Genomic DNA, 19,705 nt, shown 5'->3' on the forward strand with positions numbered 1-19,705 from the left:
GTCTGAACACAAATGTGTGTTGGAAGTGCGTGTACACATCCATCCTATAATGATACAAATCCACCCTTATTTTAAAATCCCCTTTCTCAGATCAGGATGTTCTGAGATTCCTGTCAGAATGGCGTAGTTCTGCACAGGCCCCTCCCACGATAGTTGATTGACAAGGCCGTCTTACCTTAGATCTGCCCTGAGTGAGCTAAGAGCTGCCCGCCATTGTGTCAACTCCGGTGCAGGGGAAGACGAGATGTCTCCGACTAAGCGATTGAGGTGTTTTGTTGTTGGATGTAATAATGAATATAGAGATCGTCATTAACTCCCGACATCTGAGCCGCTGAAGACGCAGAGGATTAACGTTACTTTTGTTTTGAAGGGAATGCGCCGATCCCCGATCTGCCTTAATGCGTCTATGTTCGCGCAAATCATTCGTGATCCAGCTGCATCTACTGAAGAAGTGAGTATAAGGGTTTTTTTTATAAATCTTTGCAAATCGCCTTTCCTAATAATGTGCTAGTTTAGCCAGTTTCGTGGCGGAAGTTTACAGTCTGCTCGTCACTCCACGGTAGATAGGGGTGGGGTCAGCAGAGCTCATTAGCATGGACTAGAATGGCTTGCTAAAAACAGAGCTGGTTTTGACATGGTAAAAAGTGTTTTACACCACCATTGAGAAATTTTAATCAAAGTATGTTATAGGCTTTTCATTAAGACCCTAAAGAATCATATCAACTTGTGGAAAAAGGGCATCCGATGACCCCTTTAAGGAAAATGAATGGTCTGGTTTCTACAACTTTCACGTTGGAACAAAAATCTGGCTTTAAACTTGAAGGAAATAAAGATTTGACATTTATCGTGATAATTATCGATATTGATATATATAAAAAAAATGAATAATTAAAAGTAGTTAGACTAACTTATCTTTCCAGTGCTGATGCCACTCTCTCCCCTGTTGAGGTCTTTGATTTTGAAATTAGCTGATGATGGAAAAAAATGTAGGGCATATCTGTTGATTTCATTGACGTGAACTGTTGAATTTGCTTATAGCGCAGGAATTTAAGATTGGATTTATACCCATTTTGCGGAAACGCATTTATGTGGCCAAGTGTAAATGGAGCCGTTTTACCAAATCCGATATGTATCCGTAAAACCTAGTATGTGTTTGTTTATCATGAGTAATCTTTTGTGGGTAGTTAATGATTTACGGGTGTGCTGGATATATCGTTAAGAGTTTGAGTCTGGTGCATTATAAAATCATTATGCTGTTCTTCATCCCTCCCCAGCTCTGCTGATTATTAGGTTTTTGTCAAAATGAGTAATAACACTGAACACTTGTAATTAATCTGAAAACACTCCTATTTCACTGTTTTCTGCTTCAGAACGTGATAAGACCTTTTAGTTCGCACTCTTTTGGGTGCATTATAAAAAGCTGACCTCGCTGGATATATACTGCTGTAACACTCATTTGTTGATCAAATTCATTCAAGTTCTAAAGATCATTTGAATTTTTTCCATTGCTTCACAATATGTCTGTCACAGTACATTCGGCATCTCTTTTTTTTTTGCCATTGAAATCATGCTATATGAACACTTGCCAGATGAGTCTTTGAGGGCTTTTATTGTCTGTGTAATCGAGTCGGTGCAGATTAAACTGAAATGATTCTAATGAATCAAAGTAAGCCAGGAACAGATAGAAAGGCCCTGAAGTGTTCACGTCTCGGCATCTTTCAGCCATAAAAAGCTTAAGTGCTGTAAGCATTGATATACATTCTTGATTTTGCAAAAAGTGGAAACTGCAGTGAATTATGGGGTCATTGTCTATGAAGCTTTATAGTTATGCAGGTCGCAGTGGAATGTTCTAGTAGACTTGTTTTGATCAACCAGATGTGGAAGTAACTCTTTTAGACATGTATAGATTGTCCTCCACTAATTTTAAGAAATAACCATGGCTGGTTTATATGTTCACGTTCAATATTTTTCTTTTTTTCAGGGACCAGTATATCCCCTCAGGAGAACTCCCATAACCACAGCTCTCTGCACAGCTCCAACTCTCATTCAAATCCCAACAAATCATCAGACACGGTAAGTCCCATAGTGTCTAACTTGTCTGCACCCTGAAATGAGGTAGCAATCAGCCCTCACACAACAAGACCTCGTTCATATACAGCAGTAACCATTTGCCCCTTTGGCACAAACAGCCTGTTATTGAATGAATGTTTATTGAATAAATCAGACCATTTTATGATAACCTAATAGCTATTTGTGCTATTAGTTTTGCATAAATCATCTTGAATAACTACCTTATTGGAAGTAGCAATTGAGATGCTTTAATTTAGCACCAATAGTAGAAAACATTTATCCTGGCAGATCTGTTAAACTATTTCAGACTTCTAATAAGGGGTATGTTATTTTATGGGCCGTTATTTGAATCTGACAAAATTATCCCTGGCTGAAATTCGGTTTTGCTGTTAAATGTGTTGTCTAGTTGTTTGGCAACCCTCCTGTGTGCAGACCATCTGTCCCCTTGCTATAGATAATGAGCTCTTTTAGAAGATGCAAGGCACAGCTTACCTTTACCAGAATACAATGGAGAGCTTTTGCTGCCTTCAGCATTACATCATTCATTTAAGGCATTGAATCACTGACGTCATATGGTTTGATTTCAGTAAAACTGTGATTTTAAAAATAGTTACAGCATTGTAAATCAATTAAAACAGGGTTTTGTTCATCAATAAAGCCAAATTGGATTGAATTGTTTCTAAAGTCTAAAAACAGTCTGCTAAGCCATAGTCATATGAGTGGTAATTTTGGTGAGCTAGCATAAAATTTAAATATTTTAGTATTGAAATGGCACAGAAGCTACATTTTTCTCACTGTCCTAGTGCCTCTGTTGGTCTAAATTGGCCTTTTATTCTGTATGTTACGGGGTCACTTTGGATATGCTGTGTAAAATCTCTTCCACACTCTGAAGATGGTGAGATGCTCCACCTGCTTTATGAACTCATTCATCAAACCCTTTTCATCTGTTCAATTTCCTTTCCCAAGATTTTATGTTTTGTATTAAACCTTATAATTATGTTGAAGGCGAGAACTAGCTGTCGGCAGGCATACAGAGGTGAATTTCTTCATGGTTTGAAATATGTTAATTGTGGTATCTTCAAGGACAGAGTTTAGTGTGCAGTGAAGTGAACATAGTTCTGCAATGAACATCATTGTATTCTATGAGTCACATTTAAGAGATTAACTACCATTCAAAAGCTTGTGCTCGGTAAGATTTTAAAAATGTTTTATGCTCAGTCTCTTATAGTAAAACATTATATTAATGTAATTTTTTCTCTGATGGCATGAATTTTCAGCAGCCATTACTACAGTGTCACATGATTCTTCATAAATCATTCCAATATGCTGATTTGATGCTCAAGAAATGTCTAATTATTAGTGTTTAAATCAGTTCGCTGTTGTCAACAGTTCTTAATATTTTTGTGGAAACTGATGATTTTAAAATAGTTTTGTCACATTGTACTGACACTTCATATCAATTTAATGCATCCTTGCTGAATAAAAGCATTAATTTATACATAAATAAATTCTTGGACCCCAAAACTTTGAATGGTAGTTCATATAATATAGTGGCTGTCCAGGTCTAGTTTGTATTTTATTTTTTTAACTAAAGTGCTATCTATCTACAGAGTTTCCCATACATTGATTTTCCCCATAAAAGGTACATACAAACCTAGCGACTTTTTTGGATAAACCTTAGCTGTTGATCAGTTGGAAGATGTCGCCATTACTGCTTTCCTGGCGCAGTGTCGCCTCTCTCAGCGGATAGTTCACCCAAAAATGAAAATTCTACCATTAATTACTCGCCCTCATGTCAACACAAATTAAGATGCATTCTGAGAGCTCTCTGACCCTCCCATAGCCAGCAAGTATCTTTACATGATCAAGGTTCAGAAATGTAGTAAGGAGATTGTTAAAATAATCCATGTGACATCAGTGGTTCAACCATAATTTTACGAAGCTACGAGAATACTTTTTGTGTGCAAAGAAAACAAAAATAACGACTTTATTCAACAATTTTTATATAAAATTCTATATGAGAGAGTAATTTAATGACCGAATTTTAAGTTTTGGGTGAACTATCCGTTTAAGGGGTATAGTGAGAGTGACTCCTTGTTAACGTAGTATTATTGGGTCGTGTTTAGTCACTATTTATACTTGTTACACTTGATCTATCTGTCTGTCGCTGTTACTTTGGGCTTGGACTCTCCATTTGTTCCAACTGATTTAAGTCTAACAACTGGACAGAAATAACCATTAACATTCTGGTACAGGACCCTGATAAATGCGTTGCTAGCAAAAATGAAGTCAGACTACGTCTTATTTTGAATGACTATCAAATGGAGAGAGATTTTGTCTCTAGGGAGGAGTTAACTAGGCCATGCTAACCAACCGTACTGTGACCCTTTGGCCGACGAAGGAAGCGTTTAAGAAAATTACCATCACCATCCGGGATTGCAAAAATAATGACTGTCACAGAAATTGCACACTTCAGCTTTAATGATCGGTACTGTCTGGTGTGGTGGTGTGAGGCTTTGTCAGTCAGACTCTAGTAGGTTGAGGGTGGACTCGGGCAGATTAAAGGAGCATCCTGCAGGGGCGATGCGCAGAGATCCACCTTATCAAATATTACACACGCTTGCATCAGGATTCAGCTTTCTCTCTCTCTCTCTCCCTTGCACGCTCAATCTGTCTGTCTCTCTAATGCTCCCATTCCTTCTCTTTTCTTCCAAGTCTTATTCTACATTTTTAACTTCCTCATGCTGTTGATCTGTGCAGCCTTTCCTTATGTCAGAAGAAAAACAACAAACACCTGGATTGTCTTCCTTTTTTTCTCCCTTTCAGGTCATTCCTTTTGTTGTTGCCTTACCCCTCTCCTTTTTATCTTCCTTCCTCTACCTCTTCCTCTCTCATGCCTTTAACAGCTCCTGTCTCTTTAAACGTCAGCGTTCACACCTGTTGTTTTTATTTTATTCAGCCATATGAGCCGGCAGATGATTGGTCTGAACACATCAGTTCTTCAGGGAAGAAGTACTACTACAACTGCAGGACGGAGGTGTCTCAGTGGGAGAAACCCAAAGAGTGGCTGGAGAGGTATTAAATGCACGCTTTCACCCCTGGGCTCAGACTCAAATTGTACTTAATTCTATGCTAATAATACACTAATCCATACTTGTTGCTGGTGAAACATCAGGTGATTAGTGCAGGTGGAAATTTTAATCTAGTATGTTTCCACAGAAGAAACATTCCCAGCAATAATAGGAATTTTTTTTTTTTAAGCATCTTGCTTTCTGCAAGTGAGTATTTTGCAGTCTTAGGACTGTTTCACACGTCTTGCAGCACTTTAGCGAAGCAGAAGTGCGAACGAAACTGCATCACGCTTTGAGCTTTCACACTGAGAGTGAGCTTTCATCAAAGACCATTTATGACCTTTCAAAGCTCCACATTTACTGTGCTTGTTTGATGAACTGCACAAATTGACCAAAGCATTTGGGATTTATTTAACAATTACTATAAAGTAATATGAACTATTATTAGAGTTGTTAGTATTTTTAAAAATATTAAACAAATGAGAAATTAATATTCTAGTTTTTCACTGTAAAATAAGTGAACAAAAATTGAAAAAATAGATTTAGGGTACGACTGTAAAATCCATAACTACTATTTTTGTTATATCTTAATTTATTCATTTTCAAGACTTGTAAAAAGATTTTAGATTTTTTTTCAGTTGTTAATTTTAAAAAATATTGCAATATAATTGCAACTCTTTTTATTGCCATGTCAGCATCTCATGGCAAAAACTGAGGAATAATAAAGCACTACTACTACTTCTTCAAACCATCAAACTTTTATTTTGGAGGAAAACAAGCCCTTAAAAAACCCTCAAACTTTCTTTTGTTGACAACAGCTGGTTTATAAGTGCTTCTCATTACAGTTTTGGAAGATCATGTTGCATTCCATATGTATGTTAAGTGACCTCAAATTCACCGAACATGCAGAGATGTAGCAGAATTTACTGCAAACCAAGCTGCTCTGAGACACTGAAACCACAGGATCATGAGCTGATCTCGCAGTGCAGTGCTACACTTTGAACGCATATGTAATGAAATTGCAGTCTTTGTGATTCGATAATCACACTGTCATATCACGATATAGTTAATGATACATAATGAATGCTAGAACCATTTATATGTGCACTTAAATTAAAATGTGCTTCAAAATAGGCCTAATTCCACTTATCAAGTGACTTGTGGAAATTTGAGGCAGCTAGTCTCATTGTGAGGCTTTTTTCTGCTGGTCATGTGTGTAAAGCTGATTTGGTTTTGTTGTCTTTTGAATGCCAGTACCATTTGTGAATGCGTTCCTGTTTCAGAGAGCAAAGGCAGAAGGAGGCAACCAAGATGGCTGCAGTGGTCAACAGTTTCCCTAAAGACAGGGACTACAGGCGTGAAGCCATGCAAGCTGCGCCCGCCAGCTTCTCCAGCACTAGTAAGTGTCAGTGTCTGAAAACCTACATTATTAGCTGTGTAAAGTGGCAGTAAAGGTTAAGTGAGTGCAGTCCAGTTTTTTTTTGGGTAGTCTTAATGTATAAAGCATCTTTAGGACCAGCATTTACTTAATCATGGTAAACCTTGGAAATACTGATCTGAATCAAAGGCAAGGATTGATATTTACTGACTCGGTCTTAAAAGGGGTCATAATGCATTTTTAGGCCTTTATATTATGTTTCTGAAAATTGGCTTATGAAGTTAGAAAAGGAAACGTTCAACATCAAGGGACAGTCTTACTCGACAGCAGTATCACTATTTTTGACATGCACAAAAATATTACGGTATGTGTGCGTAGAGGACAAATTGTGTGCTGTGACATTGATCTCTGAAAGCTGTAGATCCTTAGTTAGTTTAGTTGACCTGTCTTTGCTAACCTAACACAGAATGTAGTTTCCAGGCCTGAAAAAGTTTAAAAAGTAGAAAGCCATCTATTTTTTTTTGGTAGAGACCGAGTTACAAAAATTGCAGTAGCAGATGATACTGGACATATTTGTGATCTATATTAGTGCGAGGAAAAGTTAACGTCATTAGATTTGCAGTTGCAGAGTCATAACTGACATGCTGTTTAATCGAGCCACACAGCCGTTTTTCACAGACCATCATAGATTGGATTTGTATTTATAGAATGACAACATTTAGAGCTTTTGCAGTGTTTTTATGTCTCAAACTTCTGCTTATCCACACCACCCACGTAAGCAGTGTCGGGGTCTGCTTGTCCATGCTGGTAGGAGGCAGTAGCAAGTCTTTGCCTTATGCAGCATGACGTGTTAATGCTCTTTAACACTCCTGTGCTGCATGCTGCTATTTTTTAGGGCTGTGTATTGGCAAGAATCTGGCGATACGATACGCATCACGATACAGGGGTTGTGATACGATATATTGCGATATTGTAAGCAAGGCGATATATTGGGATATTTCTTATTTTAGGAATGGGATATATATTTTTTAGGAAAGCTGTCATTAAGAACACACCACCATATGCAAACCTTAGCAAAAAATAAATAAATAGTTTAACCAGAACACACTGGGATCTGCATTTGCAATAATCAGTCCCTATAACATTCAACATTATTGAACCACTTTTTGTGCTGTACGAGTAAAGGGGGGAATATTCAAGTGCTTGCATGATTCTTTAGTTAAATGTATGTATAAAATGTATTTTATAAAAAGAGAAATATATATTTACAGACTCTACTTTAAAGCTTCACAGTTTGTTTATAATTGTGACATACAATGTCATAACATTTGATCTGAACAAAAAATGACATCTGCTTAATATCAATGAAAAATAAAGTGCTTGCAGGATTCCTAAAGAAAACAAAACAATTGGAAAACAATCAAATAAATACAGATGTTAAACATTCTGAGAACTTTTCAACTTGGATTTCACAGGTTTTTCAGTTTGTGTTTATGTTCCGCGTGGAATCACTGAGACCGCGACGCGTGAACCGCCCCAACTGCACAAAATGCCCCCGAATTACGAGAGACAGCTGCAGCTGCGCGGCGACTCTACTGCCCGCAAAGGCTCTTCAACACGGGATGCGGCAAGCGGCAGAACCGAGGTTGCGCTTGCGCCGCGGTCCCGGGGCGGACATTACCACAAAAGCCCAAATGGTGCCACACTTCAGCTTTGTACATCGAAACGAGAGCTGGAACTGGAGCTTTCATCCTCCATTACTGGCAGCGAACTATTATTATTAACGCTAACATTAGTGGAGTGCCCTGATGCTAGTATTTCCTGTCACTGTTTAAGTTCAGAGATGAAGACTGATATCTAGCGGTCGGGATATGAACTCAAAACGAAACAACTGCCATGAATCTTGTATGACTTTTTTTTTTTTTATATATATATATCTATATATCGATATTCCGTTTTGGAGAATCAATACAGTATCGCCAAACTAAATATTGCGATACTCGCATGTATCGATGTTTTCTTACACCCCTACTATTTTTCTTAATTTATTTTCCAGTCATCACAGCAGTTTACTTCTATTTGAGTACAGTTTTCAATGCTTGACTATATCAAGGCAGTCGAAGGGGTTGCAGGTACTAAGCAGCAGGTTTAAGGCACAGGGTTCCTTCCCACTGTCATGGAAAACCTCAGAATATCAGGGAGTTTCCAGGCCTGGAAAAAATATCAACTTACTTTACTTGAGTCATGGAAATTTCTATATTGAATAGTTTTGTTGGTATGCTCTTTTTTGAAGTATTTCATCACTTAGATATCACTTTTGGTGAAGTAAATTGCTTCAATACCAAAATGTATGATTTTGTGTGTATTGAGTCTTTCTTTCCATTGAGTGAGCCAAACCAGAACACAGACTGGTGGGAATGATTGATTAGCGAATCATTGAATGGATTTGAATGGTTCTTAAAAGTCATTATCTAATAATTACAAATGACTGGAAAGCAATTCATTTGTCAAAATGTGGGAACTCTGAGTGCAGTTCATCATTTTGCTGGTCTTCTGTCTAGAATTGTAATCATTCAATGCTTAATGCACACAGTGTTGTGAATGGGGAGATATGCTTGAAGAAGAGGTTTTGTGAAAGGTGGTGTAATAGTGTGAATGGTTTTCCTTAAGGAAATATGTTCTGGCCAGACTGTCAAAATGGCGAGAGAAAAAAAATGGCAATGACCAGTACAATTCAAATGATTAAATACGGATTAGATTGTTGATTTTTAAAGGGTTAATTCTCCCAAAAATGAAAATTCTGTCATTAATTACTCACCCTCGTGTCATTTGTGTGCAAAGAAAATAAAAACAACTTGATTCAACAATTTGTCTTCTCTGCATCACCCTGGCGCCATGCGTATACGTTGTTTTTGTTCAGATCAAAGCATAAACAATGTAGGAAACCCATCCATGTAACGCAGCTGACACAGAACAGCATATGCTTTTTACGTTCAGTGGATATGTGCCAGTTTGCGTGGAGGAGACGAATTGTTGAATAAAGACTTTTTTTTTTTTTTTCTCTTTGCGCAAAAAAATTAACTAGTAGCTACGTAAAATTACAGTTGAACCCCTGATGTCACATGGGTTATTTTACAAATGTCCTTGCAACGTTTCTGGACCTTGATCATGTTAACCCTCTAGGGTCGACAAACGCGGATACGTGTTTTGTGGCATCCTCTCCTGATAACGTCGAAAAGAACTGAAATTACACTTTCAGTTTTGATCGTACAGATAAGAGAAATGCATCAATCGAAACTTAAGTGTCTACTTTTATTTGTGTACACTCACAAGAACAACACAACTTTTGTGCTTTTAGAAATAAAGAAAACAAACAGGATGTGCTCTCTGTCTTCTCCGTCTCCGTGAACTGCTTTTAGAAACGCGTTACTAAAATGAACTAACTCGGCGAATTCTCAACACACAGATATGGGAGTTATATCTATAGAAAGCTTGAAGTGTCTACTTTTAAATGAAGTAAGTCTTATCGAAAACAAACATTCTGTGATGAAGTAATCCGTGTGAAACCAACACAAATGTTCAGTCTTTCCCATCGAACTCATCTCTAATGCAATCTCGCCCCCTCGCGGCTCATGTCGTTCATATGTAAATATCCACATGAGACGCGCGCTCATGGAGACGCCCAACACAAACAAAGAGTGAGGAGAACGTTCATCGCGGCTATTGTTCGTTTCTGGAAGAAGACGTGCTGAGTAAAGGCAGAAACTCCCTCAAAAGAAGAACAAGATTTTATCCAGAGGAGATCAATCTGATAAGTAATGTTTCTTTTTTGCATTAGTTAACGTGTTATTGTGACAAACTTGAACACATTTAGTTGGGTTTTTTCCAAACTACAACATGATGAATGCTACGCATCTAAGAATGTTTAGACCATGTTTATTATTAATACTCTGTTCAAAAATATATTTTAATAGCGTGCTAAACAAGTTTCTCAGTTATAAAATGTCCTTTTTTATAGTACAAAGTACATCCATTTATAGTACAAAGCATGTGTGAGTCTATGGCTACAGAATCATTTCATAGGCTACTATAAAATCATGCATATTAGGCAATATGACTACAAAATCATAGTTGGGTTTTTCCCAAACTATAATTCATTACTACAATGTTTGAAATTGAGTAAAACATTTTGAACATTGTATTTAAATTTCATACGGTGCGATAATGCTTTCATGCTCTATATAAAAAAAAGTAATGAGTGTACACTATAACATGATCAATGCAACAAGTCTAAGTATGTTTAGAACATGTTTATTGTTAATAGCCTACTCTGTTCAGAAATAGATTTTAATAACGTGCTAAACAATTGGTTTCTCAGATGTAAAATGTCTTTTTTTTTTTTTTTTAACGATAGTACAAAGCATGCGTTAGTCTATGCTACAAAAACTATATACAGATGCTTCTGATATTAACATGCTCAATTCTTTTTATTTATTTTTGTTGTTTGTACTTTATTGAATCGGATACCTGCACCACAGATGAATCCTGCTGACTTTCAGTCTCTTCAAACTGTTTTCCTCTGAGAGCGCCGTACCAACATCAGATGTTTAACTACACTGATCTTCTATGGTAAAACAAGCTCCTTGACTACTGAATGTTTTTTTTCTTCTTGAATCCATGGAAAGAAGCAGAAACACTTAAATAACACGTAAATATCAGGTATGATTTACTTGTTTCACTTGTTGAAAAGAATCTGTTGCAGGAATGACTCAAAGTCTGTTCACATCTCTGTGGTTAGATCAGTGTGCACAATAAATGTGTCTTTGACCTTCACTATATGTTTTGATTGTTATATTATTTGATGTCTTGTAAATAAAATACAAATGTAAAAACATTGTCTGTAGGGTGACAATCTTTTAATATTGAAGGCCATTGCCACTGCCTCGCTTATAGGCTTTCGATCACAAAACGTGTCTTTTTAAAAATTTAAATCAATATATTGTTTTCTATGAGCGAGTGAACAAGATTTTCACATAATTTTGAAGCGGTTCTCAAAAGTCTTTATGGCCTTATTTCAGTGACTTCAAAATTGTAGTTTTTCACTAACCACGCATAAACGTTGCTTTCTCAAAAACACAATCATGTACATAAATGCTGCTAACATATTGTAGCCCAGTTTGTGCTGTTTACAGTGTTATTAGACTTTAGCCATTTATATTTTATAATCGACTGAAAAAAGCACAAATGTCAGGGCATGTCAAAACTTCTCCAGGCCCCCAAAACACCCTCAGACCCCAGAGGGTTAATTAAATTGCTGTCTATAAGATGGTCAGAGAGCTCTCAGAATTCATCAAAAATATCTTGTGTTCCGAAGATGAACGGAGGTCTTATGGGTAGTGGTTGACCGATATTATTATTATTATTATTATTATTATTATTTTATTTTATTTTTTACTGCCAATGGCGATTCCAATATCTTGGAAAGCAGGGTGGCCGATATAAAGCAGATATAATTTTATTTATTTTAAATATTTATGAAATTTGAAATCATTTGAAAATGGATTTAAAAAATAAATGTGTAAAATAAACATACTTATTCTTTATAGTACAATGTATTTTTTACAAATAAATATTTAATAAAAACATTTTAAAAAATGAAGTAAACCCTGTAACCAACAGGGCACTCAGTATTCTGGGAAGTTTGTATGTATTGGGAATCATATTTTTTCAAATAAAGCCATCATAACACTCATTTCATTTTACATACAGCACACAGAGAAAATGACATGAATATGACAGTGGGCAAATGCATAAAGCGCAGCATTATTTGAAATCATGAGTTTAAAGTTTGTCGATCGCGCATTTCTTCATGTTCAAATTCAATTTGAACGGACCGACTGTGATGCAGAGCACACGCAATCATGCAGGATACAAATAGGGATGCAACGATACCATTTTTTTCAGATCCAATCCAGAAAATTCTGAGTTTTGGCCAAATCTGATCTGATCCCAGCGCAGGGTTTTTTTTTTTTTTTTTTTAATCAATTTAGAATTTCTATACCTCTGTGCGTTGACCTGATCATCACTCCTGTTTGTGTTAAACACAATCTACTAAATATAACTTAATTTTAATGAAAAATAACAGGCATGGCATAGGACACATCACATGCGGTATTATATAGGCTACTGACTAATAAATTACAGAATGCTTAGCAAACACTGAGGAATCAAATAAATAATAATAATAAAAATTAAGGAAAGCCTCCATACCGTACGTGAGGTAAACAGCAAAGATAAGCTTTTCAAAACAAAAACAAAAGTAAAACTAAACTGGCTGTCGCTGACAGGACTTGCATGTTTTTTTCCACAAAAGTTCACCACCTCTGGTTTAAGAAGCGGGCTTTCATTTTAGTTTGACAACCAAATCCTCCCTTGCGCTCCGTCTGTGTTGCGCACCTACGCGCTCGTGCTGACGCGGCGAGTATAAACCAGGCTCTACCCATGAAGCGCTCGTGCTGAAAGCGCCTCTCTTCACGTGATCAGTGAAATCTGACTCCTGCTACAATGTGCCGCGGCTCTACAGCGGGTGCTGTATGAAGCAGACGCTTTGGAGCAGCGCAGACCATGCACTCGCACAAGTGCGACCACGTCAAATTTTTACCCGCACACTCTCAAAAAAACATTTATATTACTAACAATATAAAAGCAATCGTTTTTAATACATTTTGTATACATTTAATTCCTTTGTTTAACCGTTCTATCTGATTATTAGATACAACAAGAGGGAGAATGTGAGCACTCAGGAGCTGCCGTTCTCAGCACCATCAAAATAAAATTCTGGCGCACTGTCAAAATAAAAGTCCCACCTGGAACGCATCGGCCAAGTAGGAAAAACTTATCGGCCAATGCCGATATTTGAAAAATTCCAAATATCTACCGATATATATCGCCCGACATCTACTTACGGGTTTGGAACGACATGAAGGTGAGTAATTAATGACAGAATTTTCATTTTTGGGTGAACTATTCCTTTAACATAAGTGCTCAGGAGCCAACAACTCAAATTCAGAAATTCAATAAGTGTCTCATGTGATGTCAAGGAATTATACGGTTGTACTGAAATTGTGTATTTTATGAAAAGAGAATGTCCCTTGTCTCTATAAAAACTAACAGCTATGTTAAAAAATATGGAGATTGTGTCTCTAATTGAAAATATTTCAATATGCATCAGAACCAAAAAATCAGATTTGCAGAGATGACTGTAATGGCCTGTTTTTTTTATATCTGTAAGTACAAAGCATGCTGTGTTTTCATGATGAGGAACTGTGCGCTCAGTCTCTTAATTGTTGTTCTACCTGGTCAGTGCTCTTGTTCTGAGGGCACCTGTTAAGAAATGTTCAGTAGCATCTCGCCACGTTGCCAGCCTTGGGAATTGTGGGCTATTTTTAGATCCTGACTACTTCTGCAGCTATTAAACAATATAAATTCATAGTTTAACTGCTCCATTTGTACGCTTATGTGTTTCACTCTAGGTGCTTAAGTGAAACTGCTTATTCTGAATGCATGCCATATGAACATGCTCTCCTTTCCAGTTACTGTCTCTGTAAGATCTTTGAGCTTTTTCAGGTGACATTTTGGCTGTAGATGATTTGGGTAAAATCTGAAATTGCTGATACACTTTCAATAGGTTAGTTAGGGTTGAAGTTTGTGGATCTTTTTGCTATTATTATTGAGGTCTTGTGTACATCGCATTCTTAATAAGCATTCACAATGCTTTCCCTCACTACTGTTTCACCCCTATAAACAGAGTCATCGATTGCCACAGAGAAGCCTTCCTCACTCACACCCTCCTCTTCCTCTGCTGCTGTGTCTGGCTTAAGTGTGGCCAACTCTGCCAGCGCCGCCTCAGGCTCTACAGTTCCAGTTTCTCCAGTGATGCAGTCTCCGGCCCCGCCCACTCTTCTCCAAGATCCCTCCCTCTTACGTCAGCTCCTCCCTGCTCTGCAAACTGCCCTGCAGCTTAACAACGCCAGTGTAGACATGGCTAAGATCAATGAAGGTAAGCGTATTGAATCTTAGTGAATCGAATCAGTCGTGGACCACTGTTAGCAGACGTTTTTATGTAAAACATTACAGGGACAATCCCATTTGAGGAACCTGAGGTTAAATCCTTGTTCTGCGGTAATGGCGGTTACCACATTTGAACCTTACTACACCACTATAACGTCATTGTGGTGTTAGCAAGCATTCGGTTTGCAGCTTTATTCTAGTTGGGTGTCTTGTACCACTCAAGCGGGGATATAATTGCTTATGTACTTGTGCATGCTGGGCTTGCGTTAGCTTTCCTCTCTAAACTTCACATCTCGGGCATGAATCATAGCTTTGCTGCTTCCTGAACATGGCCTGTGGGAATTGCCATTTTTGAGCGTGGCATTTCCTCTTACTCTCCATCACTGGCTGCATTTGCAAACTATGATGCACAGTTACAATCTGATTCTCCTAGCCAGAACCAGTGTGAACGAGAATTGCCATCCAGAATGTCTGAATGGATTTTGGCCAGTCTGCTCCACCACTGCATATGGTAGATTGTGTAAAACGGTGAAATACAAAAGTTTGCATGATCCAGTGCCAGGGCTGCTGCATCATTCTTTAAGTGCATTAATATTGGATTCAAACTAGTTGCAGGCAACGTTTCCTCTGGTTTAGGCTCTGGTATAAAGTGCTTTATTTAAAGGTGTTTGAGTTTTCAAGTAGATCGTGAATGTGGTCTTAAAGTGGTCATCGAATGCCCATTTTCCACAAGTTGCTATGATTCTTTAGGGTCTTAATAAAAAGTCTATGACATACTTTGGTTAATTTCTCAATGGTAGTGTAAAACAACACCCTTTTTACCTTGTCAAGAAGAGCTCTGTTCACAGCGATCCCTTTCGGTGCATGTCCCATTAAATGATATAGAGCTACTACTAACCCTGCCCCTTCATTCTTATTCAAGCTGTTATAACTTCTCAAAAACAATTTAAAATGCATTTGTAAATGACTTATTAGTCATTAACAAACACTTTTATAAAACCTCTACAAAGGCAACCTTAATGTCGTGTAGTGGACGCGATAAAACGAATGTTGCAGATCATTTGAACTTTGTGTTAGTACGTCTTAAATAGAACAATGCTCGCATCCGGTTATAGACATGGTGTGAGACTGTTAACTTCAGCCGCATTCTTCGTGGAACTTGCAAACTAGCATACATTTATTAGGAAAGGCAATTTGCAAAGATTCGTGTAAAAACTTATACTCACTTTTACTGGTGGTGATGCGACTGATCTATCCTTTTAATTTTTTAGCACAACCTGCTTCGTACTGACCCTCGTTTACAAAGCAGTTTGGTGTAAAATGATTTGCGCAAACATAATTGCATTTAGGTAGATTTTGGGGGGGGCACTACCTTAAAACAAGTAATCCACTGCACCTTCAGCGGCTCAGATGTCGAGAGTAAATGACAACTGCTGTAAACAATCTTGTTTATACCTGCTGTGGCGTCGAAACAATGGCGGACTGTTGACCGTTCATTCAAAACTGGTCTATGCTTAAATGCCAGTGTCAGTCAACAATCGTGGGAGGCGCCTGGGCAAAGTTACATCAGTTTGCCAAGAATCTGTAAACGGCTTGATCTGAGAAAGTGTTTGATTTGTGGGGGAAAAAAGCACTGGGTGGATTTTTATTATTATAGGGTAGTTGTGTACACGCAATTAAGTTCAAACACCATGTAAAAATGAATTTTGCATCCGATGTCCCCTTTAATGATGCACAAGTTTTAAATAAATAACTCCACTTGAGGTTGATTGCAACATTGTCTGACCTAGGTTTGTAACACACACAAATGCTACTGAAAAAGTTTAAATGCACCGTTGAAAAGTTTAGGGTAAGATTAATATGAATATTTCTTTTTTTCTTTTTTTTTTCCAGAAAATATGCATTAAGTTAATCAAAAGTAGCAGTAAAGAGTCAGAATGAGCTTTATTGGCCAAGTATGTTTACACATACGAGGAATTTGTTGTAGTGACAGAAGCTCCACAGTGCAACCGAAAGACAGCAACAGGACAGGACACAGATAATAAAATAATATACAAATATCCAAGTAGGCAATGTACAAAACCGCAAAAACACAATATATAATATAGACAACTATGTATGTACAGGTCAAGTATGTGCAAATTTGAAATGGGGAAAAAAATAAAAATAAGTGTGGTGATAAATGTATAATAGTCGTGTGTTCTGCGTTTATTGTCAAGTGTTCATGAGATGGATTGCCTGAGGGAAGAAACTGTTTCTGTGTCTGGTCGTTCTGGTGCTCAGAGCTCTGCAACGTCGACCAGACGGTAACAGTTCAAAGAGGGGGTGTGCTGGATGTGAGGGATCCAGAGTGATTTTACCAGCCCTTTTGCTCACTCTGGATAAGTACAGTTCTTGGTTTTACATTACAAATAGAGAACTTATTTTATGTTAGAGAAATATTGCACAATATTACTTTATAGCTTACTGTATTTTAGATCTAAAAAATGTAGTCTCTGACTTTTCAAAAACGTCTGAAAAATCTTGTTGACTCCAAATATTTGAACATTAGTACAGATATTTAAATAAGGTTGTAGCTGTAGTTTTTTTAAATGTAGTAAATATTGCTTCAAGTTTTTCCAAGTAATTTTTAAATGAACTGTCTGTAGTAAAATCTGTGACTTAATGATCCAGTATTTTGACAGGTAATTGGGATTTGCAAAATCAACTAGTCAGTATGTTGGTGGGACACTTGCACACTCATCTTTTCAGAAAAATCTTGCAGGTTTTCTAACTGCTCACCAGTGACTGAAAAGACAAACTCTTAATGTTACCAAAGCATTTGGTAAAGAGAGTTTTTCCTGCAGGCTGTGATTTGAATGTTGGGTGTTTTTTTTTTTACTGCTTCCTGTCTTCACCTTTTGTCCTTGCTTTCTTGCTTCATTCTGTGTGTTCTGTGTCTCTGTAGTTCTCACGGCTGCAGTAACTCAGGCTTCGCTGCAGTCCATGCTCCATAAGATCCTGACTGCTGGTCCGTCTGCCTTCAACATCACAACTCTGCTCTCCCAGGCTACTCAACTGTCCAGCCACGGTACATACACACACTGTGCCTCGTACTACCTTTTACATTCAGACCTGCTGTGTTTTTTATTCATGCTACAATGCCATCCAAATTATGTCTTGACACATGTGGTTTTAAGGTTGGCTCTGTTTTGTGACCTGATCTTGAACTTCATAACTTGAGCTCATGGTTTTGATTTGTTTTTGGCGTGAGGTTGTGTTGCCGACTCATGTCAGCTGTGGGGTTCTGAGTCAGCTTCCTTGAGTTAGCAGATGGGGTTGGTAGCTTAGCACACACATACGCACAGACTTGGCTGCTGCTGTCTGAGCAGATAATGGTGGGCCACGTGGGCCTCTCAAATGTTTTCTGGTAGCTCTGTATATGGATTTGTCATGCAGCATATCTATTTGGCAATATCCAAATCACGTTTAATTGCATGTTCACAATAAATGATGGGATGTATCTTCATAACCAGTAGCTTTATGTAAATACTTGACTTTATGTAAATACTTGGCAAGACAGACATTTTGACTCATTTGCGTTGTTGACCTTTCAAGCATAGTAATCCTTGAAAGAGAACTCAATATCCAAAAGAAAAAAAGAATTAAGTCAGTGTTTTCCATAGGATTTTTGTCCGAATGTGGTGCATAATGTAGTCTAAGGATAAAATTGTTTCATAAACGAGAAGAAACTAGATGTTTCTGTGCTTTGAGGAAGATGGTGTTGCTATAGTCCTCTACAGCAGAAATAAAAAGGTGTTAAATAATCAACAACTTTTCTTACTAATGCACATGAACGTAATGTGTACACAACTCTGCATATATAAAGGCTTTTGTTTTTCTCCCAATTGTATACAGTGATGGGCAAAATTATTAGAACACTAGTAAGTGCACCTAGAGCAAAAGCTGCAAAGCTACAGTACTGTTAAAAGATTTTTTTTCTGTGTACTTGCGCATAGTTTTCCAGGTAGCTTTGCAGGTAGAGTTAGGGTTAGGTTCCATAGTTCTTCTGGATTTAGTCTGTCTCAGTTTGTTCTGTTTCTTCATGCCATTCCAGACAGACTGGATGATGAGATCAGATCTCTGTGTGGAGCACTGGCTATTGTCAGGAAATCTCACTAGATCATTGCAATTAATGGCAAAATTTATGTTTGGAAATGTAAACTGATATTTCCTACTGACACTCACAGCAAAAGATAGAAATAACGGACTTGAAACCATTTTTTAGCTGGTGAAAATACTACTTTGGCCACCAATATATTTATGAGAACAGTAGGTCAGAGTGAGCTTCTTACTGTTAATGGCCTCAGTGTGAGTGAGAGAGAGAGAGATGGATATAGATATAGATATTAGTGTAAATATTGGTTTGTCAACTAAACTTTTCATTTAGTTGCCAAAACATTTCAAAATGTTATTTTAATTATTTTTTTATTTCAGCTTCATTTCAGTGTTTTGAATAGTTTTAGTTAACGTGACCAGAAACTATAGATTGAAATCGGAGCCAGAACCACATTTGTTAACCAAGAACATGGCTGTTGTGATTGGACACCATCTCTTCACCTCATCTCAGTCTTCTCTCTTTTTGTCCTGTGGAGTAGCCCAGCAGTCCAGCCAGTCTCCGACGTCAGACGCTTCCTCTCCTCGGTCGTATGTGTCTCCTAGAATCAGCACACCACAGACCAACACAGCCTCCCTCAAACCCCCCCTCAGCACCACGCCAATCTCCTCACAGACCAAGGTATACTGCTGTCAAATGAGATGACAGATGTCACAAATGAAAGTATGGCTTTGTAACACATTCTCCCTATCTTTCTCAGATAAACGCTATGACAGTTAAGTCCAGTTCTCTCCCTCCACCATCGTCCCAGCAGTCCCTCCCCACAGACAAACATCACGACAACGGTAACTCTCCACGGATGCTGCAGAGACAGAGGTAACGTAAGACATTTGAAAATAACTGAACGGATTCATCAAAACTTTCTAAATCAACATTTTTTGCAAAATAAAAGCGTAATATAGGCTTATGGGTACTGAACTGCTCAAAGTATGCCTCAGCAGCCATATTTGTAGCTCAAAG

The 19,705-nt window shown here is 37.7% G+C and overlaps 1 protein-coding gene across 3 annotated transcripts in view; it reads left to right on the forward strand.

Moving 5' to 3' along the window:
• Positions 1-19,705, forward strand: part of LOC306858039 (WW domain-containing adapter protein with coiled-coil-like) — a 40,781-nt gene that overhangs the window by 12,634 nt on the left and 8,442 nt on the right. For all 3 annotated transcript variants that reach the window (XM_079398397.1, XM_079398398.1, XM_079398399.1), the window contains 7 exons: positions 1,982-2,073; positions 5,030-5,145; positions 6,425-6,540; positions 14,327-14,578; positions 17,537-17,659; positions 19,227-19,366; positions 19,446-19,561. In XM_079398397.1, the coding sequence (XP_079254523.1) occupies positions 1,982-2,073; positions 5,030-5,145; positions 6,425-6,540; positions 14,327-14,578; positions 17,537-17,659; positions 19,227-19,366; positions 19,446-19,561 (955 nt within the window). The remainder of the gene's footprint in view (positions 1-1,981; positions 2,074-5,029; positions 5,146-6,424; positions 6,541-14,326; positions 14,579-17,536; positions 17,660-19,226; positions 19,367-19,445; positions 19,562-19,705) is intronic.

Source organism: Barbus barbus, assembly GCF_936440315.1.
Source record: "Barbus barbus genome assembly, chromosome: 38".
In the NCBI taxonomy this organism is placed as follows: domain Eukaryota; kingdom Metazoa; phylum Chordata; class Actinopteri; order Cypriniformes; family Cyprinidae; genus Barbus; species Barbus barbus.